The sequence below is a fragment of the Aquila chrysaetos genome, chromosome 5 (assembly GCF_900496995.4).
Source record: "Aquila chrysaetos chrysaetos chromosome 5, bAquChr1.4, whole genome shotgun sequence".
In the NCBI taxonomy this organism is placed as follows: Eukaryota; Metazoa; Chordata; class Aves; order Accipitriformes; family Accipitridae; genus Aquila; species Aquila chrysaetos.
In genome coordinates this window covers 74651176-74678485 of record NC_044008.1, presented here as the reverse complement: position 1 = coordinate 74678485, position 27310 = coordinate 74651176, and the positions used below count along the sequence as shown (strand labels likewise).

At 50.9% G+C, this 27310-nt stretch overlaps 1 protein-coding gene and 1 long non-coding RNA gene across 2 annotated transcripts in view; one reads left to right on the top strand and one right to left on the bottom strand.

Annotated features, from left to right (window-relative positions):
• The window catches only part of LOC115341493, an 87403-nt gene that overhangs the window by 45544 nt on the left and 14549 nt on the right, over nucleotides 1-27310 (top strand). The gene's annotated exons all lie outside the window — the stretch shown is intronic.
• On the bottom strand, nucleotides 10602-16160 carry SOX9 (SRY-box transcription factor 9). The gene is made up of 3 exons (XM_030014628.2): nucleotides 15242-16160; nucleotides 13946-14199; nucleotides 10602-13365 (listed from the first exon to the last, which is right to left on the bottom strand). Exons 1-3 carry the CDS (start codon nucleotides 15670-15672, stop codon nucleotides 12578-12580), a joined length of 1473 nt encoding a protein of 490 aa, XP_029870488.1. The 5' UTR covers nucleotides 15673-16160; the 3' UTR covers nucleotides 10602-12577.

Here is a 27310-nt window from a genome sequence, read left to right as displayed (position 1 = left end):
CTGTCGATCTCGCAGGGATGCAAGTTTGGGACCCCGGGCAGCGGGCTGGCAGGAGAGAGGCCGCTTGCCTGCCCACGCTGCTGTTTGCAGAGGGGCAGCTGCGTTTTGCAAGAGAAGTGCGTAAGGTTACCTGCCAAAACCGTGCTGGAGAGGAGGCAGGAATGATTGCAGGTGCTGCTTGATGCAGGCAGAGCGAGGTTGCCTGTGCCTTTGCTTAACGACATGCAGGGCCGGGAGGACTCTTGGCTCTGTTGCCCAAGGGGGGGTTCCGATGCTGCTCGGCCGTGGGGTGAAGCCCCTTCCAGCTGAAAACAAACCTGGAGGTGGTGAAAGTTAAAAACTCGGTGGCCGCAGGCAGCTCGGGTTTGCCTGCAAAGTGCTGGAAAGCAACGCTTTCCAGCCAGGTGTGGGGCAGGAGGGAGTAGACATGGCGTGTTTTTGCAGTGAACATTTTGGGGGGTGATAAAATGCTTCTAAATGTTCTCCCTCGGAGCAAAATCCTTCAACTGGAGGCTCTTAAACTCTTTGCAGAAGTGACTGCTGCACATGGCATGCAAATCCCACCACAAGTGAATGGGAGTTTGCCTGTTAGGAAGTTAAATACCTTCTGAAAACGAGACTTGGGTATTTCTTAGAGCCTGCTTATAGTTTTATCTTTATTCTCCCTTTATGAGCTGATCTTTTGCTCTGCTATACAGTGAAGGTGGCTGTTCTCAGAGGGGTAGCCAGATAAGGATGTTTACCCCTGGTTCTGCTGAAGGTATTTGAAAATGTGCTCCTCCTAATTTATAGTATTTCTGGCCCTTGGGAAAATGTGGCTTCTCTGTCCTCGTGCCTTTTACGTGTACCCACCAGCTCACGTCTGCTGCCCAAGGAATGGGGACATGGTAGCTGAGAAGGGGAAGGTTTCAGGAGAGGGTGGGTTTGGCTGAGCAGGGCTCAGCATCGAGTCTATCTTCTCCATTGAGTTGTCCTGGGCCAGGTCACTCATCTTTCCCCCAACCATCATTATGCTGCGTGAACTCTCCCAAGGGACGCCACCAGTAACCAGCTAGAGCAAGCCGGACCCACTGAGCCAGAAGATGACCCCTGAAGACGTTGACCTGGGAGCAGAAAAAGCTTTTTGAGCCTTTTTGGCTGCATGCGAGCTGTTAGGGAGAGCAGTGAGGACAGAGCCCATCAGAGACACGTTGCTGCAATGGAGAGGCTGATGGAGCCGTGTTGTCCCTTGTGGCTGGTGGGAAATGATTCTGTGGCTGCCTGGGGTGGGGTTTTTAATTTATTTTAATGAGCTAAAGGTATTACACAGAAATGTGAAGTCCAAGGTTGGATGGGTGCAGTGGAGCCCAGAGGTGGCTGGGGCTCTTTCCTCATGCAGTGGCGGGGCTGCGAAGGGAGCCCAGCACCCATCGATTAATTAAAATCTCAAACCCGTGCACAGTCCAGTTTGCCTTGGCTAAAACCAGTGTGAGAAACTTCCTTGCAGCATTTCTGCGTCGTCCAGGCTGAAGTGTTGTCATCCGAGGCTGCTTTGCATGACAATGCCTTGGGCTCTAATTATGCACAAGGATGCTAATAGGCACAGAGCAGGCTGGATCTCCATGGGAAAACTATCTGTTTGCGAGGGGCGGGGGAGAAAAGAAAAAGAAAATCCACCCAAACAAAACAAACCATGACAGTTTGGGAAGGGAGGAGGACTGGGGGTGAGGAAAGGGGATGGGAGGCAGCAGAGGGGTTGAGGAAGGCAAGTATGAAGCTAATAAGGTTCAGTTTTGGCTTTTTCTTGGGGTCTTTTCTCAGTGGTAAGAGTCGTGCCTGTGCTGGGCCTCAGCAGCTCCTGCTGCCCGCAGGACTAAGGCGACTGAAATCACTTCTGCGGTGCTGGTATCTGCAATCATCTTGTGCAAAATTGGGTGTCTCTGATTTCCAAGTGGCACATGAGAGTTGTTCTTGCAGTGCTGTGCAGCTGGATCTCGGGTGGGCAAGCAGTAGGGGGAAACTGAGGCACGGAAGAGCTTGGATTTGCCTGGATGCCAGAATTGTGTGTGGGAAGGCTTGGGTGATCCAGTCTTGCTTTTCTTATGTTCCCAGTGCCTTGCACTCCAGCACTCACTTGTCCTCCTTGTTTTATTTCTCTAGCCTAGCTACAGGGAGCCATCTCTATTTTACCACTGAAGAAAAGGCAGCTGGAAATGAAGGTTTTTGCCCACAGCTGCATTCAGAGGCTGATCTTCCCAAGGGCAGTTGGGTTCTTCTCCAGGATGCCCTGTTGGCTTTTTCCTTCCTATGTTTGGCATTTTGCGAAGAGCGGGTTATGGGAGGAAGACAGCATCCTCCACTGTCTCCTCCTGAGTCTTCTGGGCATCATTTTCCCTTTTTTCTTTCCTACTTTGAGAAGGTTGAGGTGGCTCTGGAACGGGGAATGTTGAAACTGGTCGTGGATGGAGCTGTCTGAGCTTTGTTTCCAGGACCATAAAGCGACAGAGGTGGTAACTGTCCATCCAAGGGGGGGGAAGCGGGACCTAGAAACCCCACATGTTACACCAGGGTCTGTCACAGGCTCATGGTATGACAAACTGGGTCTTGAGGCCTGAAGTTTGGCATCTTCAGAAAAGCAGGCAAAATTCCTGGCTCTCTCTGAAGAGCTGCAGAAGGCGCCCGATGACCAGGCACCTGACACCTGCTCTGGGTTGTGAGAAAATACATGACAGGCGCACGGATGGAGGCTGCTAAGTGTGTAGTGTTGTTATTAGCCCTCACTGAAATGCTCTCTCACTTAGTGAAAATGAAGAGCATTAAAGAGCCAGGTGCAAGAGTCTAAGGAGCTTAAACCTTTCACTCTCTGTTGGTGTTGATGTAGTCATCTGGCTTTAATGATATTGGCATTACCTGCTCTGTTGGCTTTTAAAAGGCGGGATGTATTTTTAATGTCCAGTTTACAGGGATTACTTCTGCGTTGTTTCTTTCTAACCTCCTCGTGTACAGCGCAAGTCCTGGGTGAGCACAGTCCCCACCTAGCCACCACCAGCAGTTGCCACCAAAGAAAACACAGCTGAAAACACCTGGGCTGCTTTTTCCCTGATCAGACCCAAGCTAAGCAACCTTCTGCTGAGAGTGGCAGGGATGAACCACACTTACTCTACCAGGGTAGGACTCCTTGGGCTTTTCTGCATGCCAAAGGGCTCATCGTGCCGATGGCTAAGGCGAAAGCAAGGTGGGGACCACAGCAAGTGCTGGATCTGGAGACTTTCCCCTGCTTTGATGTGAAGGTGTCCCACCCTGTCGTTTCAGACACACGAGGTTTGACTTCTCTGTCAGTGTGAAGCGTGGTCTCCACATGCTGTCGACACCGATGCTGCTTGTTCCCGTGAGACATCTCATTGGGGAAGGGCTGGAGTGATGGGATTGCCCAGGTGCTGGGGCAGGCAGCTCCCACAGGGATGACATGCATGTGCCCACCCTCACCCAGTTGAGACCAGTAGGGTCTGCTGGGCTGGGAGTGACTCTGGGCTCTGGAGTCTTCCTTGTGCCCTCGTAGGGATGCTGGGCTGAGAGGAGCCACCTGCTTCCTCGGAATCACCCTCCTGCTATCTCAGTACCACTGCAGAATCCTTTCCCCCCTAAATTGAGGGACATGCCAGCCCAATGCTAATGAGCTTGATCGCTTCTCCTTGTTTCACACTGCATCACCGAGAGGAAAATCCGAGGCTGGTTTGCCCCAAATCGTTGGGGTTTGGGGGAGGGAGAGGAGGACGTAAACATCTAGGGTGGAAAAATAATCATCTGCGAATGAAAAACTCTGGGTTTTACCCTGAGAAAAGGGGGATAGACAGGCTGACAGACCTGATGACAGACCAGGCTCGAAAGCACCCTGGCCCCACAGTGCGGAGAGATGCCTTATTGTTTGATCTGGCTGTGAGACAGATTAGCAGCCCCAGGTGGAAAGTCATAATCTGCATTTAAATGGGCCGGTTATAAAAGGTAGGGAGCCCAGGAGCCCGCAGCATTATGCTGTGTCTTTAGGACTCCGTAATCTCTCTTTATTTTCTCCGCAGTCTGACCTGGGGGCACAGTTTCTAATTACCAGGTCACCCTGCTAATATTGTCATTTCCAGCCAGTGGGTGTGAAACCATAGCAACGCCACATTTGCTTCCAAGTTTCTAGAGGAATAAAATTTGCCTTTTAATCACAGAAAATGACTGGGTGTCTCTCCCCCCCCCCCCCCCAACTTAGTCCTCACTAATGCAATTCACTATTGGGGTTTTTGAAAGATATTTCAGATGGGACCTTTTTGAAGCTTCACCTTGTGGCTGTGACCAAAGACAAGGGGCCGAAGTCTCGGTCTGTGAGGTTGTAGGCTCCGAGTAGGCTGGTTTGGATGCCAAAGCTTCCCTAAATGCACATGCTGCTCACTAAAGAAACTCCGTACTTTCTTTGTAGTATGTTTTTTTATCTTTAGAGAGTTGCAAGTGAGCTGGTAAAAGAGGGAGAAGAGGGTATCAGACACAACTGAGTTATAGTGATGTAACCCATCGTCGCACCGTAGGGATGTCCATATGTACCTGCTTGGCTTGGCTTGCTTGGGAGGTGACCGCAGAGATGGTGGCTCCAGCCCATGGATTTCATCTCCCAGTTTGGACAGCTTGGAAAAAGCCCATGGAGAGTCAGGAGGCAACAGGGCTGGTGTGGTGGGCACGTCCTATGCTCTGTGGCATGATGGCATTGGGTTATCATCCCCTGTGCGTCTCTGGTAGCTTGGGGCTTCAAAATGTACATCTTCCTCTTCCTCTCTTGCATTACAAGTGCTAAATCAAAGGTGTGCTGAGCCAGTTTTTTGTCCCTTTGGAGCAGCCGATTAAAAACTTGACTGGGATGAGTCCAAAGAGCTTCAAAACTTGGGGAGGCTGGTTTCCAGCTCCCAAGGGCTGTGCTGGCAGACGCCTGGCAAAAATTTGCCCCAATGTAGGATAAAGTCAGGTCAGGTCTGGGCTGAAACTCTGCCCCTCGGGCCTTCCTCCTGGCTCTGCACGATACTTTTACTGGGTTTCAAAAGCAGTTTCTAACTCAAAGTGAGTCAGACGTGAACTGGAATCACGTTGTAAGGTGATTTTCCAGCTGACAGGAGTAGGTTAATTGTAAACTGTCTACTGAAGCTTTAAAACTCCTGTCCAGCCTTATTATTAGCAGTTTAAAATTTATGGAGTGAGACTTTGCTTGGTGATAGTTGGTTTGTGCCCAGACAATGTGTGTAATTAATCCCTGCATCAGGGGAAGGAAAATCAAATGTAAAGCTTTTTTTTTTTTTTTTTTTTCCGCCATCCTTTCCCTCTGACACATCTCAGGGCGTGCAGGGGACCTGGGAGGGCTGCCGGGCAGAAACACTGTCCTACCCGCGCTGAGCTGGAGGACCACATCGGAGCTGTCGCCTTGAGCACCGAGGGTTAAATCCTTTCCAGTAGTGAGAAGCTTCACTTTGTATTGAAGGAAACTCCAGGCTGGGGACTAAAACAGTCCCCTGAAACACTGGGAAATTGGACCGTGGATCTGGACTCTGCGGGGTGCAGATCCCAATGGGATTTGTAAGGAGGATGATGGAGATGATGCCAGATCCAGGGGTTGGAACTGACCTGCTGCAGGGCAGGGGATGGGACCAGGTTGCCACCACGCAGGTTGCTTACACCGGTACCTCTGCAGCTCTGACTCCGCGTGGGTGTTTTCTGCACGTGGCTGTCTCAGGACGGCCACACGTTGTTCAGCCTGTGGGTTTCCTCAAGTTGGAGCTACGACCTTGTTAAAATTTTACTTATTTCCAGGCTGAATAGCTGCATCTGTCTGGCTTGGGCAGCCCTTGGACCCGGTTACACCTCTCTCTGTCGGGCCGAAGAGCCGTGTTATTGCGTCTCCGCTCCCGGAGCGCTGCGGTTACAGCGCTCGTAAGCTGCACAGACCGAGCTCTCAGACTTTCTCCCTGTAAAACGTTTTAGTCACTGAAAACTGAGAGCAGCTCCCAGGCAGGTAATTAATTAGAAATGTGAATTTGGAGGCTTGTTTCCCTTCTCTTCATATAGTTGCTGTTATTTCTTATTTCAAACGATTTTTATTGAGCCTCTTATAAACATGACTTTGTTTTAATGAAGAAATAGCTCCCCTCCCCACCCCAGCTCTACAAACAACGTGTCTCAAAGCTCAAGCTACTCGCCATTGATGGTCTCAGCCTCTACGTGCACGCATGTACACGCACACACATACATGCAGAATTAAACTGGAATTTCACAGCCGCAGGGTTGGCTGAGCAGCTCTGATCCAGCTCCCCGCGCGTGGGCCAAGCTCCTGTTGACTTCAATAGAGTCTTGCCCGGTTTATGAGCCTTCGGAGCGCAGCCCTGAGCAGGGGCTGCTTGTATAATGGCTATTGCATGATTAGTATTTGTATTACAATAGCACTTCAGGACCCCAATTGCGGCTCAGCGCCCCATTAGAGTAGTCCTTGTACAAACACGTAGTAAAGAGGTGGGCTCTGACCCAAGGAGCTAACAATCGAGGTCTTTATGGCCCCCAAGGCACCTTAGGATCAATTATTTATATTACAGTAGCACTTACGGCATGTCTGTGCCCACGCTGATGTGAGCGGCTGTGGTGTCTGTGGCCCGTTCCCGGGAATTTTGGGGTCTGCCTGACGGGCGGGTGACACTGGGCTTTGCTGCTTGAGCCGTGAACGGCCAAGCAATAATGACCCATTCCCGCTCCAGAGGGGTTGATTCTGCGACGGAGGTGGCTTTGCCTTCCCTTCCAGGAGACAGATTGCTGGGGGAGCAACGGGGTCTGCGGGACCCTTTTCCTCCCCTCCCTCGCACCCTGTTAGCGCGGTCCCGGGTGCGACGGGTGCCGCGCAACCGCTTGCCCTGGCCGCATCCAGCCGTCTGCCCTCGTAACGTTGGAGCTGGTGCTGCAAACCCAGGGCACGTGGGTGCAGCCCGAGGCTGGGGGTGGCAGAAGGGACAAGCAGCGGCTCCGTGGCTTGCAGCATTGCCCGGTGCATCCTCGGCACCCGCTTCCCGAGCCGCAAACTGCTCCGATCCCGCCCGCGCTGCCGTCTGCACGCGTGTCCCCAGCCACTGCCGTTCTGATCGTGCGGATAGCCTGGAAAGCAGGAGGCTTGTGCTACAGATGTTTAAGGCTTTTTTTTTCAGTATTCTCTCTGATTCCTTGGACCTGTTTGTGTTTAAGGCTTTTTTTCAGTATCCTCTCCGACTCCTTGGACCCGTTCGTGCCTTGCATGTCTAAGCTCTCCTCTCTCCCCACCTTTTCCAGATGGGTTTATCTTTACAGCATCGAATCCAAGCATCTTAGTCAAATTTTGCTGGCGTCAGCAGAGAAAGGGGGGCTTGCGTTTGTCCCCCCTTCCTAAGACACCTCTCCTGGGGTAACAGCAATTCCCTGCCGGGGGCTGGGGAGTCCCAGCTGCTGAGCGTGGTCCGGGAGGGACCCTAACGCTGAGATGTGGGGGGAAACCCAGCTTGCTCTTCTCACTTTGACACATAAATCTCCATCTCTTTTAACCACCTGACTCCTGGAGCTGGGCCCTGAAAAAGGAAAAGAGAAACCCTAGCAAATCTCGGTTGACGCTCTGCCGTGATATATCGCTGTTACGTGTCCCAAATGCTACAGCTGGGCAGGAGCCGCAGCCGATCCCAGGATCCCGGCACACAGCTGGCTGTGATCTCGCCTTCTCTCTTGGAGAAAGCCCCGGCTTTTAATACGATGTCAACATGAACAGCTGGCTGAGGAAATGCAAATTGAAGCTACATTTCTGAGCAGCTGACACCGCTGCAGGCGGCCGGCACGCAGAGCTGTGTGTGGCTGTAGCCGGCCGGGCGTAGAGCCCGGCACAACGGGGCATTACAGGGACCTGGGCAGAGAAGAAGGGGTGTGCCAGGGCTGCTTTGAAACTTTCTCCCCATTTTTTTTTTTTTTTTAAATTAAAAAAAAAAAAGGCTTATTTTTTTCTGCTGAAAAAAGCAAACTCATCACTAAACCAAAATACGGCACTGCAAAAGGGAAAGCAGCCAGGCGCGCGGCTCAGCCTCGCACTGCCCATCATCCCGGCCCTGTGGCTTTCTGCAGGAGCTGGGGGGGCTCCACCCGTGTCCCCCCCACCCTGCCCTGCCTGCAGCGCTGCCGGCGCTCCCCGACCCGCCGTGCAGCATTGCAGCAGCCCCGGTGCACATCTGTCCCTGTGCCCGCTCTTATCTGCTGCGGCTCAAACCTGCCCTGCAGCATTGTGAGAGTTCCCTTCAATTTTTTTTTTTTTTTTTTTCCTTTCCTCCCCACCCCTCCTGCTCTGCTTTCTAGCACAAAGTGCCCTGAAGCTTTGCAGCTTTTCCAGCATTTTTCTCTCTGTCGGTGTCCCCCTCTGGTTCTCCCCCCATGCAGATTGCAGCCCCCCGGAGCGGGGCAGAGCCCCGGCGGTGGGTGGGCAGGAAGCTCAGAGCCGCCCTGGGACCGGTGTCCAGCTTGGCTTTCCCAAATGGAGGCCAAGCGCGTTAAAGCCCACACCATAAGTAAACAGTGGAGAAATTATAGGTCCAGGGTTGGGTCACGAGCTTTGCTCTTTTGGTTTCTTGCGAGGAAGATATCCCTGGGATGCTTCCAGCTGGAAGGTGGAGAGGGAGGGAGAGGGGAGCTGAGCACGGCTGTTTGGGGACAGAAATGCCACCGCAGACCCCGAGAGCAGCTGGGGCTTTGCTGCGGCTCATTGCGGCGCTGCCTGCTTGGGATTGTCTCGGCTCTGTCCCGCTCCCACCCTCTGGTTCTCGCTGCGCCCAGTGCAAACTGGGGGCGGGGGGGGATGCGAAGGGTCCCTCCAGGTCCAGACCCCCGGAGAGGCGGGCAGGCAAAGGCTGTCCCGTTTTTGGGACGTTTTCCAGCTTGTCGCTGGGTAACAGCCCAACCCACCCACACGAGCATCAGAAAGACATTAACTGGTTTATTGAATTGTTAGTCTGCGGCCGGCTGCCGCTCTCGGCGATGCCGTGCCGGCGACGGGCCTGCCAAACTCTCACCGGGGCTCCCGGGCGCTTCCTCGCCATAACGCCGGTAGCTGCGTTTGCTCTTCTTTCCAAAGGAGCAGCAAATCCAAAAGTTGCAGCAGGCAAAGTCCGAGCGGGGCAGGGGAAACCCGCCACGTGCTGCAGGAAAAAATGGCTGGGACCAAAGCGTTCCCACCAGCCGCGGTGGCTGATTGCACAGGTAAATAGTGACACTGACCCTAACTAATGCACAAAGTAAATGAGTCCCTTTCAGTTAATTGGCTTAAGTGTTACTTGTAGCAAGAGTAAATATTTTACAACTGCGCGGAGGCTTTGCATTGCAGTCGTGAGCTCTTTGTGCTCTGTACCGGGGCTCCAGCGAGCAGCGTCCCTGCCCCGAGGTGCCCGCGGTGAGCCCGGCTGCTCCGGGGAGCGGGTCTCGCTGCTGGGGTCAGAGGTGGGCTTTTCGGCCAGGGAAAGAGGCTGGAGAGAAGAAACTGTTGGCAAAGTAACGTTTGATCAGATCGGTCTGGTAGGGTTTATTAACATAGCCCTCGCTCTGGGCCGTGGTGTCCCGCAATGCGCTCGGCTCGCGGCGCGGGGCTGCCCCGTGCTAAATGCTTCTTCCGTGAAGAGCCTGGGTCAAGTTATGACCTTTTTGGAGTTTTCCTATGTGAATAACTGTGCCCTCGGTGGGAAAAGAGGGGAGGGGGCCCTCACAGACTCGTGCCGTCACCAGTGACCTTTGCAGTGATGCCGGCAGCGGGTGCACGCTTCTCAGTGCTGGGAACCAGCGGGGCAGAGGACTGGCGAAGCTCAGCACAGCTGTGCCCCGGGGGCAGGGGTACGGCAAGCGATGCTGCAGGTCGAGGTGGCAAAGCTGTGGATTGCCCGGAGCACCGTGAGCTGCTCCCGAGGAGCAGCGGGGTTACAGACCACGGGAATTTGGAGCGGTGATTTATTTGGGATGGGGTTGATCGGAAAAGCAATGCCTGGCCAGGTTGGGGGGGGGGGGGTTATTTCCTCGCTGGGGTGCCTGCGCTGTGTCTCTGGCGGCTGCGGGAGAGCAGGGCTCGGGGACGAGCAGTGACCTTGATATTTGAGGAGGATAACGTGTCCCGCTTGGCTGTTCAGGGGATTTCCAGCTTTTTTTGGGGAAAATTTCAGTTTTACAAAGCAGTTATAAAAAGCAGTTTTATAAGAATGACCTGAAAGCCCAAACCCCCGTGGCAGCTCCTCTCCCCCCGGCTAGCGCTCAGCACCCTCCCAAACCGGAGCAGAAAACCCACCGGCCACGGCTTGGGGACAGCTGGAGCTCAGTCGTCACCTTTGGAGTTCACACCCCAAATTGTCGCCCTGGCTGAGTCCGGTTTTGTCCGTCTCCGAATCCCGTCGCTTCCCCAGCATCCTGCCAGGGCTCCGCTGTCGCTTTGATGGCTGCGCTCAGGACCTGCCCTGATAAAAGGGGGGGGACGCCCCACGCCCCATCAGTGAAGCCAAAACCATCCTGGGGCTTCAGCGTGGCCCTGGCGTTGCTTGAAGGCTGTTAATAAATCAGACACTGGTGGGGTGTTTAACTTTTAATACAATGTATATTTATTGCAAACAATAATATACAAAAAAAAAAAAAAAAAAAGGTAAGTTTCACAAAGAGAAGGATCTTGCAAACAAAACAAAACAAACTTACCTAAAGACAAAATATGATTTAAATGACAGGTCTTTTAAGTTACAGAAATACTTTAAAAAGATCTGCTTTTATACAGAAATAGAAAGATGCCATATTATAAGAGTGCTTTAAGATTTTTTTTCTTCTACTGAATCCCTAAAAAAAAAAAAAAGTTAACAAATATATCATTTTTTTAAATAAAAAAAGTTTGCTGTCTTTTTTAAAAAGCAATCCTTAACTGTTCAGCCACAGCTTCACCAAAGTCAGTGTCCCCACCTCAAGCCAGTTTTGGGGGTGGAAGGCTAAAACGGTGCCGCCCCTGCGGCACGGCCGGGGCGTTGGGTCTCGTCCTCGCACGAGCTCGTGTGTCCCAGAGAGCTGAGGCAGAAAACAAGGCAAATGATTCAGTGATACGCTACATTTGCAATCTTTAGTTTGTACAAATTTTTTTTTTTTCCAGTTTATCCTTAAGACAAAAGAAAAAAGGAAGAGCACAAGTTTGTACAAACCCAGGACACAGATTCCAAAAAGAATAATAATAATAATAATAAAAAAGAATTAAAGAGATAAATAAAGGACTGGTTACAGTTTAGACCATAATTTAACAGGCACGGTTACCTTCCAAATAATGCTCCGACAAATGCAATCGCTTTTGAAAGGACTTAAAAATAGGAGGGAGATTTAAAAAAAAAAAAAAAAAAAGAAAAAAGAAAATTGTGATTAAAAACTGCTCTTCTCACAAAATAAATAATTTAAAGTATCTGTGATGTCCCGCAAGCAGAGAGGAGCCCCTGGATGGGTTTTGCATCAGGCCTGGGGTGGACTGGAGGTGGTGGAGGGGGTCGAGCTCTGCCCCCCCAGCCCCAGGGACGGGCAGAGCTGGGGACAAGTGATTATCACAGGGCTGCTTTTAAGGCTTCTCAACAGCACTTTTTGCTGTTTTGGTTTGTTTTTTGTTTTTTGTTTGTTTTTTTTTAATCTTTTTGTTTTTCTTTCTTAAGGCTCAAGGTTATTAAAAAATAAAGTTAAAATCTCCTCCTGGCTGGTTTTGCTATTAGTTAGAAAAATAAAGCCTCTCCCATGCTCGTCCCCGCGCAATCTCAGCTCGCGTCTCCCACGCTGCAGAGCTGACCATCACTCAGCCTGACGCTGGCCACTTAACAGAGCTTTGTTCTGAGTTAAAAGCACGCCGTTTTGCTTTTTTATTTTTATTTTTAGAGAAAAAGACACTTATCTATACAAAAATACCTCTGACTGCAAGAAAACCTAGGACTGCTCCACTAAGTGTTGTTTTTTAGCTGTTGGAAAAATAAGAGCATTTAAAAAATCTCTAAAAAATATGTATAAATCCCCTCAAATTGGTAACGAATCATACACAGTACATACTAAAAAATATTTAAAATAGAGAATATTCCTCACAGAGGACTCTGAGTTTTCTCTTTTTTTTCCCCCCTTTTTTTTTCTTTTTCTTTTTTTTTTTAATTACTGCTAAAAAAAAAAAAAAAAAAATCATTACAAAAGTCCAGAGAACAGACAGCTGAGCTGGTTGGTTAGCAATCTCATCTCCATGCCGCGCCCTGGAAGCTGAGTTAAAGTCCAGTCCTTGGAAAGTCTGTCCCGAGTTTTGCCGGTTCTCGGAGCGGTCTGGCCACTTCCTGGAGGATGCTGTAGTGCAGAAGGCTCGAGGCGCTCTCTCCTCCCCGCCAGCTTTAACTTTAGCGTCTTTTTTTTTTTAATTATTATTTTAATTTCGAAGAAGGAGAAAGTCTGAGGAAGTTCTCCGTTCTTGTTGCTTCTTTCGTGCTTTTTTGATTTTTTTTTTTTTTTTAGTTTCTTTTTTTTTTTTTTTTTTTTTTTTTTTTTTCTTGGGAAAAAAATGGCTTTAGGGTCTGGTGAGCTGTGTGTAGACGGGCTGTTCCCAGTGCTGCGGGCTGTGGGTCTGGGGGATGGAGGGGACCCCAGAAGTGTCTGCGATGGGGGTGTACATGGGGCGCTGCGTGGGGTTCATGTAGGTGAAGGTGGAGTAGAGGCTGCCGCTCTGGCCGGCGGCGTGGCTGTAGTAGGAGCTGGAGTTCTGGTGGTCGGTGTAGTCGTACTGGGAGCGGGTGATGGTGGGGTAGGAGGAGCCGTAGTGCTGGAGGTTGAAGGAGCTGTAGTTGAGCTGCTGCGGGGAGTGCTGCTGCTGCTCGCTGTAGTGGCTGGGGCTGAGCTGCTCCGTCTTGATGTGCGTCCTCTGCTGCGCCTGGCCCTGCTCCCCGCTCAGCGCCGGCAACCCGTGCTGCGCCGGCGGCTGCGGCGGCGGCGGCTGCGGCGGCGGCTGCGGCTGCTGCTTGGACATCCAGACGTGGCCGGCCCCGCTTTGCGAACCCGACGTGCTGCTGATGCCGTAGCTGCCGGTGTAGGTGACCTGACCGGGTTGCCCGTGGGTGGCCGGGACCCCCGGGTGACCGTTGGGGGGAAGGTACTGATCGAACTCGTTGACGTCGAAGGTCTCGATGTTGGAGATGACGTCGCTGCTGAGCTCGCCGATGTCCACGTCTCGGAAGTCGATGTGGGGCGGCTGCCGGCCGCCTTCTTGCAGAGGGCGGCCCTCCCGCTTCAGGTCCTGCTTGCCCGGCTGCGCGTCCGTCTTGGGGGTGGTGGGGGGCGTGGGGGGGCCCTGCGATTGCCCTGCGGGAGGAAGGAAAAAAGGCCACGGGCGTCAAGGGGGTGTCGCTCCCGCGACGGCCGGGCACCCCCGCGGCTCCCCGATAACGCCGTTAATAGTTAACCCGCGGCCGGGCGGATAACAGCGCGTCGCTTCTGAAAGCGGTTGCGGTGGGGAACGCAAACATCTCCAGGTGCGAGGAACACAGGCGCGAGCCCTATCAGCGCCGATCTGTTGCGCCGGGTAAAGTTACCGAGCCTTCAGATGTGAGCCGCGAGAGCGGGGCCACCTTTTTTTTTTTTTTTTTTTTTTTCTTCCCAAAAAGTATGGGTTCACGTTTCTGCTGGGCAGAGGGGTTGGAAGCGGCCGCAGGGGCTGGCACACAGGGGTGAGAGTTGCTGCGGCCGTGCTACGAGCAAGGCTCGTGGGCAGCTCTGCCCCTGTCGTCCCCTTCTCGCTGCGTTTCTGGGTCTCTCTCCTTTCCCCCCCCCCTTGCTTACCCAATCCCAATTTCAGCCTGGTTTGGAATGCAACTTTTTGTAGGTAGCCCTGACTTACCACCCCCCCCACACACACCCTGCCAAAAAACTTGCGGGTACGTACCCGAGTGCTCCCCGGGGGAGTGCACCTCGCTGATGCTGGAGGACGACTGCGGGGAGTCTGCCTGCAGCGCCTTGAAGATGGCGTTGGGGGAGATGTGGGTTTGCTCGGAGCCTTCCTCCTGCTCCGACTGCCCGTTCTTCACCGACTTTCTCCGCCGCGGCTGGTACTTGTAGTCGGGATGGTCCTTCTTGTGCTGCACCCGCAGCCGCTCGGCCTCCTCCACGAAGGGACGCTTCTCGCTCTCGTTCAGCAGCCTGGAGGGGGGGGGACACGGCGGGCGAAGGGTCAGCTGCAGCTCATGGGGGAGCATGAGGGACTCCCCCCGCTCTGGCGTTACCACCAGCCTAAATCTCTCCCTGGGATCCCCCCCGAATGGCAATGCAAAGCCCCCCACGATACCGAACGCCCTGTCTGGGGCACACGCTGGCTGTCACACCCCTTCTTGCTCCCCCCTGATTGTTTCGGTGGCTGAACAAGAGGTGCAAGAGTCACGGCAGGGTCTGGCCCTTGCCCTCCCCATCCCATTCCTGGGGTGCTTTAGGTGATGGCCCCGTCGCTGCCTGCCAGGGCCAGGTTTGCTCACTCCTTTCTCCTCCTGCCTCAAGAGCAGCCGCAAATTTAGGATTCCCCCCCCCCCCGCCCTCCACCCCTTCTGCAGTCACAGAGTAAGAGGCGGCCAGGTGACTCACTTTCCTTCTGTTTTCCTCCCCTCCCTGCCTTATTTTGGAAGTTGGAGGGCACCCAGCCATGCGCCACTCATCGCACCCACCCACCCGGGGCTTGGCACAGCATCGCGGGTGCTCGCCCTGCGCCCGGCTTCTGCCCCCCAACCGCCCCCCCTCCTTGCCCCGCATCGCTTCTCCTCCCGGGCCAAGCTGATGCAATCCAGAAAACCATCATTTCCTCTGGACAAGAGTACAAACAAACAAACGCCAAGGCAGGCCCCGCTCGCCCGGCAGTGGGGGCTCTGTCAGCCCCCCGCATGGCCCCCTCCTGCCCGGTGGGCCCAGCTTCCACCCGGGGCATTGCTCAAGGGAAAGAAACCACTTGCAAGACCAGAAGGCAGCCGGAGGGAACTACTTTCCCTGCTTTCCCCCTACTATTCTGGCTTCTCCTGCGCCAAACAAGTTTGCCGGCACACGCAAAAGTTTTCGGCGAGTTTTCCAGGCTTGAAATCATCCTCTCCCTCCTCTGACTGCTGTTAGAGGTTAGAGCAAACTTTGCAGGCTCCAGCCTCCCCCCCAAGCATCCCCAGTTCCCCCCCTTTTGCTGACCCGACTCGGCCTCCCCACTCACCTCCAGAGCTTGCCCAGGGTTTTGCTGAGCTCCGCGTTGTGCAGATGCGGGTACTGGTCAGCCAGCTTCCTTCGGGCCGCCTGTGCCCACACCATGAACGCGTTCATGGGTCTCTTCACGTGGGGCTTGTTTTTGCTGGATCCGTTCACCCGGACCGGCATGGGGACCAGGGTCCAGTCGTAACCCTTGAGCACTTGGCTCACCGCCTCTCGGATGCACACCGGGAACTTGTCCTCGTCGCTCTCCTTCTTCAGGTCCGGGTCACCCTTGGGGAAGGTGTTTTCTTGGGGTCTGGTGTTCTCCGTGTCCGAGCCGGATCCAGAGGGGCAGGGAGACCCGGCGGAGTCATCCGACATGGTGGGGCTGGGGGCGTCGGAGATACATTTGTCCTGTTCTTCTGTCATTTTCATGAAGGGGTCTAGGAGATTCATGCGAGAAAGTGGCAGAGGGGGGAACGGGGGATGAAAAAATAAAAAGTAAAAAAAATCAGGTGGCTAAGGGGCAGGGAAGGGTTAAAAAAAGTAAAACTAGGAGAGGCGAAGTCTCCACCAGCTTGAAGCCGGGCTGGGGAAGAAGAGGGGGAGAGCTGGAAAAAGTTTGCAAAAGTTTTTTTTTTTTTTATTATTTCTCCCTACCCCTCTTAAGTCAAAAAAAAAACCCCGAAAACACCACCAAAAGAAAAAATATCAACGAACCAAAGCCACAAGGGGCGGGAAGAAACTTTTGCAAGTTGCAGGAGAGAAAGGACGGCAGGAGGAGGGTGGGGGGAAAAAAAAAAAAAAAAAAAACCAACCCAAAAACCCCGGAGCGGCGGTGGCGGGAGGCCGGGGTCGGTTGGGCAGAGCGGGACGGTGGGGGGGAGTGGGTGGGTGGGTGGCCGTCGGTTGGGCAGCGCGAAGCCGGGCGCGCCCCGCCGGTCTCCAGCGCGGCTCTGCGGCCCGCGCCGCGGCGCGGGAATAAATACTCTCCGCGGCGATTTCGGTTCGGGAGCTTTCCGCCAATGGGAGGCCGGCCCCCGGGGGCTGGCGCGGACGCTATTGGTTAACGCCGGGGCGGAGGGGAGGGGTCTTGGCGGGGCGCGTAGAGCCGCTCAGCGCCGCGCAGGGGAGGGGGGAGGAAAGTTTTTTGGGGTTTTTTTTTTGGGGGGGGGGGGGGGCAGGCGGCCGCGGAGCAGCGAGCCCCTTTTGCGCGGGTGCGGAGCGGCGGCGGACCCCAGCGCCGCTTGGCGCCCGCCGCCGTGTTCTATTTTATTTTATTTTTTTTTTTATGGAGGGGGGGGGATTCCCGGAACGAGCGCTGGGGAGGGAGGAGGGGCAGCCCCCCTGCGGGTTTTCCCGCGGGGTTGGGCGAGCTCTCCGCGGGCGCGGAGGGGGTGGGTGGGTTTGGTTTTGGGGGGGGGGGGGGCGGTGCGCGCAGCCGTCCAGAGAGGGCGCCAAAAGCCCAGGAACGGCGCGGCGGGGGCGGGGAGCGCTGCGCGACCGCGCGGGGCGGGGGGGGGATGTCCGCGCCCCTCCGCGGGGGGGGGGGGGGGCGTGAAACCTAAAATACCCCGAACCCACTTTATTTTTTTTTTTTTTTTTTGGGGGGGGGCGTCTCCTTGCGCCCCTCCCATCCCGCGGTATCATATCCCCCCCCCCATTTATTTATTTATTTATTTATTTATTTATTAATTTCATTACTTCGCAGCCCGGTGGCCCCCGCGCTGTCCCGCGGAGGGGGGGTGGCGCACCGGGCTCCGCTCTGCGGCTCGGTGTCACCCGTGCTGGAGCTCTGGAAGGGGAAAGGGGGTTGCCCGCCCCCCCCCCCCCCCCCCCCCCCGCCAAAAAGTTTTGCCGAGTTGACCCACTCTTGTCATCAAAACAAAAAGCAAACAAACGAGCGCTGGGAGCTTTCCAGGGTTATCTCTAGATAAATGCAACTATTTCTCTTTATAGCGAATCATATTTTATTAGCAAACTGCTTTTCTGTGCGTACATAAGAATTAAACATCAGGGATGCTGGCAGGAGAGAAGTCATTACCTAGGTAGACAATAAAGCAGATCTCGTCTTTTAAGGTTTAAAGGAGAGAGGGGGGGTTCGGTGAGAACTGAATTTCAGCCCAGATTGCAAGGCAAGCTGCCCTCCGGCCCCCGCGTCCCTCCCTGCACGCTCGGCTCCATGAGCGTGTTTCGGGGGGGAGAGACCTTCAACCCGTTCTCCCTTTACAAAATACGCAGTACATAATTTTTCATTTCAACTCGAGCGTTAAAGTTGGTGCTTTATCAAAGCTGGTTTAATTTGCTGCTTTGATTTGCAGCCTTTGTCCTGTTGGACAGTCCTCGGGGCAGTGGCCGGCTCGGTAGCCACAGCCTGGTGTGGAACCTTATCGCAATTATCACAGTTCCGTTAATAAGTGCGTTTTAAAGGTATTGGAAATGGCACATAAAAAAAAGTCAAAAAAAAAAAAAAAAAGAAAAAGGCAGCGGGGGAAGGAGCTCTGAATAAATGCATTTGAAAGCAATCTCCCTGGTAGACCCTGCTTGTCTTTTGCTATCTTTCCCTGAGATTTTCTTTTTTTTTTTTTGGCTTGCAAACTTTTGGAAAGTAGTTTTCTTTGGGTGAGTTTAAAGGTAAGTGTCTGTCCTGTTTCCAGAGCCTTTGTCTGAAAGAGCAGGGGGACTGCGAGCAGAGGGTGGTTTTTCTTCCTGAGCATTTGGGGTTTCTTACGCCTGCGACAGCAAAGACGGTTTTCACAGCGTTATGCATCCTTACTTTGCTAAACATGCAGTAGTCCAGGAGAAGATATGCTGAATTTTGTATTGTTATTTGCAGGGGAAAAGGTAAACACAGTAAACGTTAAAGGAGATAATTTTGAAATATTTTCCCTTGGCAATTTCAGCTCTAGGCTAGTGCATGAGTGGAATTCAGCTCAACAAATCTCTTTTAATATATGTATTTGTTATAGGAACATCAAAGAAAACTCAGGCAGTAGATTGTTCTTATCTCAGCTGGAGCTGCTGTAGCAAAAATCTGAACAAATGTACCTGGAGGAGAAAAATATGGTGACAACAGATTGTTCCATGGCTTTACTGCTGATTGGCAGAGATAAACACAAAAACAATTTGGGAGGATAATTGATTTAATGAAAAGTGTAATAATTAGAACATTTTTCATTCTGAAAGTCCATCTGCTGAAAGGGACTCTGCCTTTTCATTACAAAAGAATCTGTTTTAACAAAAGAAAGTGGTTTGACAAGTTTGAACAATAAACAAAAGAGAAATGGAAAAGAGCTTTCCAGTTATGTTATCACATGTAATTTTATAATTTCTGAATTATTATTTTTAATTTCTGTTCCATGGACTATTTAGACGATATGGACAAGTTGATTAATCACAGTCATTTTGCAAGGTTAGAAGTTTCCTTTAAAGCGACAAGCTGTTGCTGCTTTTATGTCAGGATGGAAGTTTTCTTTTCTTTTTAAAGAATTAATGTTGTTTTGTCGTAAGTGGCAAGCTCAGATATCAGGAAAGATTTTTAGCAAGAAGCGCGTGGATTATAGCCCTCGTTTGATGGGTTTTTTTTGCCTTGTGCTAAATCAAATCACCGGTTTTTAGGAAACAAGCTTTCCAAGCCTCTGAGCAGAGAGCGAAGGAGTTTTGGTAGCGAAGGGAATAGCACCCGTGTGGGGTATTTGGGGAGGTTTTTCTCTCCAACCTTACAAATACAATATCGATGCACGGCAGATCCCTTGTGCCAAAATAAGTTACGTTTTACTGCTGTTTTGTGGGAGCTGGGGGGGGTTGATCCGGCTCCCCCTTTTGCACCTGATGAAGTTTGCTCCTTCCTAAAGCCTGTGTGCCTCTCCTCCCCGCTGCAGGCGGTCCTACCCCCCCGGCCAAGGGCTGGCTGTTTGACGGGCGCTGTGATGTCACCCCGTCCCCTCTGACCTCACGCCGGGCCGGCGGCGTCTCCGTGCCCTGGCACAAAGCGGTCTCCCCCCCGGTCGGTGAGAAACCCAAGGAGAAGCTGGCGCTGTCTCCCCGTCCAGAGAAACGCTCTCCCTGCTCGCGCTTGCCACGGTGCGAAATGGGGGCAAAACTGCAGGATTTGGGTTCTAGTGGAATTCTCGAAAAACACAGGTGTTCCCGCACCAGGTCTCTTAATTTTGATATCAAACCCGTATCGATCGTTGATCGATGGCACAAAACACGAACGTCAGATGCGATCGTGCCTTTGAAGTTAGCCTGCTCCGGTGTTTTTGGAGGGCGGCTTTCGGCAGGCAAGTCCCGGGGGTGGTGCAGCGCAGTTAATTGCAGTGTAATTATCGCTCCCTCCTATAAAAATCACTCCCTCCTAAACAATGATATTTTATTAAAAACGAGAGTTGCGCTGCATCCCACCAAGCACAAAATAACGCCAGCAGCCGAACAGCCTTTGTGCGCTCCGGGTTTTTCCTCTCTAACGAAGGAGGGCTGCGAGCCGGGAAGGGTCAGCCGTCCCCTTGGTCGCCGCCGAACGTTTTCACGTGCAGCGCAAGATGTTAGCGTTTTAGTTAATTTTTCTCCATCACCTTTTTCCAGTCGCGGTCGGGTCTCTAGGGCGGGTATCTTACATCTTTCCCATTTGGGTGTTACTGCGTTAAGCGACACGTATTTTTCTTTCCCATCTCAAAAGCGTTACCGATGCAGGTTTATAGGGTGACCTGCCCAAGAGCCGTGGGACCGGCCGTGGTCCCCAGGACATGAGGTCGGTGCCGACCCGATTCCGAGGTGACCCTTGATTTCACGACGGATTCCACCCGATGCGGAGATGACCTCGCGCCGGGGCTGTTGGACACGTCTGCCACGGCCTCCCGGGCAGGGTTTGCAGCCTCTGCCTTGCGCAGAGCTGCGGTCCTGTCCCCTTTTGTACTATATCTATTTATTTTTCAAAAGCCCCAGCGTTTCTCAGGCATGTTCTGACATGTCCTTATCGGAAGGTCATTGTACAGTTAAAAAAAAAAAAAAAAAAAGGGAAAAAGAGCAGTAGCTGATTGGTGATATACTGGGGGCAGAACTGTCATTCATTTTGTAAATTTAGCTGAGAATTCCTTGATGTTGTATGTTTACGTCATTGTATTAATTTAAAAAAAATCTATCTATTTCTCTGGCCTGTCATGATAATATACCGCCCTCGAAAGCTGCTACGGCTTGAGCTGGAGGCAACGCAGTGTGTTGATTTAAGCTTGGCAAATGCTGACCTGGGAATGGGCGAGAAAGCTGAAGGACGGGCATTTTTTTCCCCCTTTTTCAGCGTGTAAGGTAACAGGGAGCCTGAAGACTCCAAGGCAAGTGCCTGAAGGATATTTGCTTTTACGGCGTTTTAATTCATGCCTAAAAAATACTGTCTCGATGGACTCGCTGTGTAGAATAAAGTGAAAGAAATTCAGAAGTTTCAGAAGAATAATCTCAGCGCTGCAGTAAAATGATTCTGATTATTTACAAGGGCTGAGCTGGGTGGCAGTGTTAATTTGACCACGTCTGTCTGTTTTAGCTATTAAATAACTGCACACTCATTGTGGCTGGTGAAATAGCATCACTTTAAATAGCATCGAGATTTACCACTTAAAAAATAATCCTGGGAACACGAAGCTGCCGGGGGCCGGATCCTGCCGGGGGTGATCAGGGTTAGGCTGAGTCTCAGAGATGGTGGTAAAGGCGTTGTGGTCTTTTGGATCAGAGAAAGGCTTTTTCCCCCTGGAAAAAAGTTTTGAAAATGCTAAAAATATGAGGGTCTGAGAAAAGGAGGGGGAAGGACAGGAATTTTTAACTCGCTAATAAGAAATCCCGGTGCTGATCAGCAGCTCCCCGGTTTGCTGAGCTGCTCCCCCGCAGGAAAATCCAGTGACGGATTTATTCTCACTCACATTTTGGAGTCCAGATCTCCGAGCTGAGCAGCGCCGGAGGAGTTTTAACACTCCCTGGCTCCCGCACAGGCTCCGCCATAGTAAATAGACATAACCTCGCCGTTCTTTTCTGCTCTTTCTCCCACAGCTGGAAACCGCTGCGCACAACCTTGTACTTCACAAATGCTCTTTTCTGGAGATTAAAGCAATACGTTTTGGGGTTATTTATTTATTTATTTATTTGCTCGCAGCATTTGGCTCGAAGCTCTGCAAACTTGGGTAAATGGAAAATTTATCAGGCTCAGTTAAAGTGGAATGGAAATACCCTCCTAAAAGTGCTGGATTTTTCTCCTAGGAGAAAAAGAGGAGAATTATTTTTTTTTTTTTTTTTTTTTTTCCCCTAAGGTGCACCTTTAACTTGTGTGCCTACTTTTGGCCTGATCAGAGGTGTCTGTTGCTCGGCTGTTGGCTGTGGATTTGCCTTGTTTGCCAGCCACAGCATCCCCTGGCCGTCCCCTCGGAGCGGATGTCAGCCAGAGCTGGAAGCGGTTCTCCATCGCATGCTAAGATAAATCAATCTGGTTCGAATCACTCAGGGTAAACTGATCAAAGCCAAAAGTAAAGCTCCGGTAATGAGGACAAAAGACATAGTTTTCATTCATAACAATACTGAGCTCTCCAGAAAGGGAAAAATGCCCTAGAGCGAATGCTGGCAACAAGTGGTCAGCATCAGCTTCTACCTATTTCTTTCCATTTTTTCTTATAAATGGATGAGCGCCGCACCGTCGGTATTGCTGCCTGCATTGACGGTGGCTTCAGCCACCACCGGTCACCTCCCCGTGCTCATGCAGGGATGTGCATGGCATCGCGAAGGCTCCCTCTCTTAGCGAGGTTAAAGAGAAGTGTGATTGCTTTGCAAGGTATAAAACCTGCTTATAAATTAAAAAAAAAAAATCTCAACCCAATTATAAGTCCTGGCGGATTCTAGTTTTTATATATATATATTTTTTTTTTGTTTGTTTGTTTTATTTTGATCTATTTGTTCCGTACAGCACTCTCCTATAAGTGGCAGTTCGGGTAAAGTGGGGAAGCGAGCTAACATGCTGTGCAAATCATACATGATGTTTCATAGTCACATACAGATAAATAAATGGCCGTAATTTTAAACCGGTCCTATTATGTTTTCCAAGCAATAGTTCAAATTACACAGCCCAGCGACAGCTTACAAGAAATCCATCAGAATTGGAAAGGGGAATAAAACTGCCATTCTCTCTACCTGTTTGTGCAGCTCCTTGCTAATGCAGGGAGAGCCCGACTGTTTATTTGGAGAAGTAAAGTTGTGGAAATATACTTGGAGGGTGTAATGTGGACAGCACGTGTTTCTGGGAGCTACCTGAAGTCTGTGTCCTAATGGCTTGCAGATGTCCCTGGGTCACCGATTTCCTATGGGCCAACGAACGCGGCAGCGCCCACCCCTCCCGCTCTTCAAATTAAAAAAAGAAATTAAAAAAAAAAAGGGATGGTGGATATGGGCAGGGGGGAGTTCGACTTCTGGAACTTGTAAAATTGTTTGTTTGGGTTGTTTCCAGCTCCCATCCCACTGCTGCTCCTGAGTGATTTGGAAATTCTAGCTGCCAGGTCCATGTTCGGGTGGAATGATGATTTATTTGAAAAATAGAGAAATCTGCTATGGGATCACTTTTAGTTTGCTCAGGGTGGGGAGTTTATTTACACTGGGATTATTTATGTAAAAAACCTGCAGTTTTCTCTACTGAGTAATAAACAGGGATTTGTTTTAGTTTTTTATATATATATATATATATATATATATAAAGACAGACTCAGGTATGCATGCGCTCATATATACTGAAAATATGTATATCTGTGTCTTGCCGTTCCTCTTTTATGCCAAGTGCATAACTATGTGCCCGAGCGCTATATAAATATTTTATTTTACATATAACATAAATCTTCAGACATGTCTAAGAATTTAGAGAGCAAGTTTTTTGCGTTTTGTGTTGTATTTCTTCCTCGGGGCTGCTGGATGGGGAAAGCGAAGGGGGTGCTCAGGGCCACCCTGTTCCCTCGCTTCTCGGTGTCTGGTTTTGTGCGAGTCCCGATGGGCACCCACCGCGGGGGATGCCGAAACCGCCGCAGTCCGGGTTTGCTTTTCTTAAATTTGGGCACTTTTTTGCCCTGGTCTCTCTGCCGTTGGATGTGGCCATGTCTCCCCATCAGTTAGGGGCAGGATGTGACCGGGAGCGAGCACTGAGCGTTTTCCTAGCCCCAAGGATGCTGCTCAGTGTGGGATGTCGTTTTCCCACTCCCCACGGATGCTGAAGGTGTTCTGTCCCGGGAAGCAAGGCACGCAGCACCGAGCAGCTCCCAGGCTCCTTTTCCCATGGCAAAAGCATTTCAAGGCATTTTTAAAGTGCCCATTTTTGATGGTGGTGCCTGGCTGGCATTGCTGGGCACCCGGGGACTCGGGGCTGGCGGGATGCTCCTGGCAGACCAGCATCCCTGAGAAGTTCGTGGTGGTTTCACCCATTTCCTCCCTTTTTTGCCCCGTGCTGATAATTAAAGGAGTTTCCCGGGGCGGGTGGCCAAAGGGGCCGGGGTAAGGACTGTGAGCCTTGTTCAAAAGGCGCTGAAATTAAAGGCTGATTTGAAATACCTGCCCTGGGGTTGGACCGAGGTCCAGGTCTCCGTACGGACCTGTCCCGACCCAGAGCCTCCGACGGGCTGGACAGCCCGGCAGCCGCTCCGGCGCTGGACAGCCGAGCCAGAGGTGATGTTTTAATTTCTCTCTAAATCACTGTTTACTCCGTAAACAGAATTACTTTTTTTTTAATTTAACAATGAAACTTTGCAGGGGCGTATCATTTATTCCATTTTCCTTCTATTTTCATTTGCCTTATTTACGTACCAAAAAAAAAAAAGGAATGGCTGTCGCAGGAACAGCATGCTTACGGTTAAAAGAAAAAATAGCCTAACGCTCATCGCGTTAAAATTAATATAGCAAAGTGGAGTATGATAGAAAAACAGAAATTGGGAGGGCAGGGAATACTGGTTTTTCTGTGTCTGCCTGTCTACCTGCCTCTCCTATCTGTGACAGATTAGAAATATGCGCTGGCCATTTAGGTTGGCAAAAATCATACTTTTTTTGCACGAACACGAGAAAAAAATCATCCTGCTGCTAAGTGGCAAAAGCTTATTCTGAGAATAACACCATCCAGCTCCTAGTTTTTTACCTAGAAATGTTTGCTATGTCTTAATAATAACACAGAAAGTCTCGGACTCCATGACAGAATATCATTATATTTTCTGGTTTTAGGAAAAAACCTATTATAAATATGTCTCCGAATGGTGTATATATACCTTGGCTTGCAGTTTAATTTGCTGTCAGTCTGAAACCACTCTTTATCGTAATCCTGGGTTCCTACTCATAACATACAAAACGATTTTTGACTTTGAAGAAGAGGATGAAAACAGGTGCTGCCTTCAGAAAAGGCAGACAAAACGCCGCTCTCCCATAGCCCGGGTGAGGGAGCGATAGCCCGCAGCTCTCTGGGAAATCCCGGCAAAAGAAGACATCCCCAATTTTATTTTTATTTTTATTTTTTTTTAACATTTAATTCTGAAACCTGCACTTGAGAATCTAGGGCTACAAATTCTACTTGCCGCACTTATCCAAAATAAACTCTGGCTGAAGAATAATATTTTAGTGGAGTAAATGAAACGGCCGCAAAAGAAGCATCATGAAAACATACCTTCGTGTGGAGCATGACTGGCGACTTAGTCCCGACTGGCTAAGCGCTGTCTTTTACAGCCACTTACGCTGGAGAGACTTTACTGGGAATTCAGGGGGATCCGGGGAGGGAGATGACTTTTAATGTGGTGTTTTTAAACATAGCCCAGGTGCTCGCAACTGACTGTTGTGATCCCCCACCCAGTCTGTCCTCAGGTAGTTAACATTCACCAAAATATTGATGGCAGTTACCTTTCCTGCCAGCTCTTATCTGAGTGGGCTTGAGTAGGACTTTGGCAGTGCCTGAAAGGAGGTATTGTTACCTTACAAAAAAAAAAAAAGAAAAAAAGAAAAGAAAAGGGGGGAAAAAAAAAAAAGGCAAAGAAAACTCAAAGAGCCAAGTTGAGAAACAAAGGAAGATCTTGGATCAGCTCTGCCTGGGACAGCGTTGCTCTGCCAGTCCTGCGACGGGACCGTCCTTGCGCCACCAGCCCCAGGGCCTGGCAGTGGGGAATGTTTTCTTTTTATAAAACAGTTGGTTGTGGTTTTTTTTCCTGTCTGCTATTAGCGAGGCTTCTTAGCGTCCCTTTTGTGTGCCTGAACTCAAACCAAACAGAGTACAAGTATGTATATGTGTGTCTCCTCCTCCCTCATCAGTGCTCTGCGTCCTCCTTTTGAACTCCTGCTCCAACTTCAGCCAAATTCGACAAAGAGGATGTTGAAGAGATCAGGTTTTTTTTTTTTTTTTGTAATTTGTGAAGATGTAGTAAAACACTGCTGAGAAAAAGAATAGCGACGTGAGCTTCCCCTATACTAGACCTCAGAGAATCCACAGATGCTGAGGACTATCTGTAGGGAGGCAGGCTCCCATCTTCTGCTGCCCATACAACTCCTCGTGGGCTTTATTTAGTTATTTGCTTGTCCATCACCTTATCATTTGTCCTAAGTTGGGTCAAAGTCTGATTTTCAGGTCCGGAATCAGATCCTAAATCTTTTGGGGTCTAACGGTCCAGGTTTGGTGTCCAAACCAAATCATTTCCAAGAGGTCTGTTTCTCTGAGACAGTTCTTGAGAAGGTGACAAATCTGAGGTCTCCAAAATTACCTGAAACTACACAGATAGCACCCATATTTTTTCTGTATTACTGGGGTAGGAGGGATGTATTTTGGGATAAGAACCCCCCCCCCCGAAGAAAATCAAATCCAGTCTTACTGGTCTGGCAGCATTTGTGAAAGAAAAAGCCAGGAGTACAACTGGGTGACTGTGGAGCCTGTCCCTGTGTGAGAGGAGACCTCTCTGCCTGGGTAAGGCTCTTAAGGCAAATATAAAAAATTATTGGACTATTTTAGGGGAATCTGGTGGATTGGGCTAACGAAGCTAGCGCTCTGAGCCATTAACTCCCCGCCTGGTGCTGCCACCCTCAATCGGAGCTCTCCCGGGGGAATCGGTGCTTCCCTCCCACAAAGGCTAAGTCCTGGCAATCAGCAGGATTAGCCTTGTACAGCAATCAGCACTTGGAGTTTGACCTTGCAGGATGCTGAGTGCTTTCAGCTGACTCCGTGGTGGGGTTGTGACTGCTCGGTGCTTTATGAGAGCTTTCTTCTGCAGCGGCTCCTGATGGCCCCAGGAAGGCTTTTTAGCAGAGCATTAGGGGTCCTCGCTTCAGCTGAGAAAATGAGGCTGTTTGCTCCCACCACATGCCATTTCTCCAATCAAGCAGTTCCCTGTCAGCCCCAGATGCTGATTAATTTTCAACATCTTGTGCCTGACTTGCCTGATCTAAGACGGTTGACTCAGAAAACAGGAAAGGTCAGTTTAACTAACATCTAACCCAACGCACCAGGCTTCGCATCCAAAACAAACAGCCGTCGCGCGGGATGCAGGCTCGCTGAAGATGATTCCCAGGTCTGTGTGCTTTCTCACCGTCCTGACATCCCAGGGCTGTCCTCCCCCCCGAGAGCGGGAGGGCGAAGGTGTGGAAACCCTCACGGGTTGAAAAACTAGGAACATTTTTGCGGAGGGATTGTTTCAATTAATTAAAAAAGGGAGGGAGAGCAATGATCTGCTGAAATCTAGGAGAAGGAATGCATCGTTGTTTGTAGTGTTAAGATCCTGGTTTCTAATCTCCTTTGCAAAAGGTGGGACAACACCTTATGGCTATGGCTTGGGGAGTGTTTTCTGTCCCGGCACACCAGGACTGGTGATGGGCTCTGCAGAAAAGAGAGGATGAAATTCTCAGCGCAGTATCAGCTTTCCACCGCGTTTTTCTGGCATGCAAAGAGCTTGGCCAAGGAGATTTACAGTGCTGTGCTAAGTGACCGTGCCCTTGCTGTGCCACGGGGTGGCTTGCTTTGTGGAAAGATGTTGTTAGGGATAAGGAAGACCGGAGTGATGGAGGGATGCGGTGGTAGGTTTCCGCTGTGTCATAAGTCATTTTTGAGAGCTGCCTACTCTGCTAA

Coding starts and splice junctions, on each gene's coding strand:
- SOX9 (XM_030014628.2), bottom strand. CDS start 15,672: ATGAATCTCCTAGACCCCTTCATGAAAATGACAGAAGAACAGGACAAA. Junction 14,200..15,241: donor ACCCTGGGCAAGCTCTGGAG/GTGAGTGGGGAG, acceptor CCCCCCCTCCAG/GCTGCTGAACGAGAGCGAGA. Junction 13,366..13,945: donor CTCCCCCGGGGAGCACTCGG/GTACGTACCCGC, acceptor TTCCTCCCGCAG/GGCAATCGCAGGGCCCCCCC.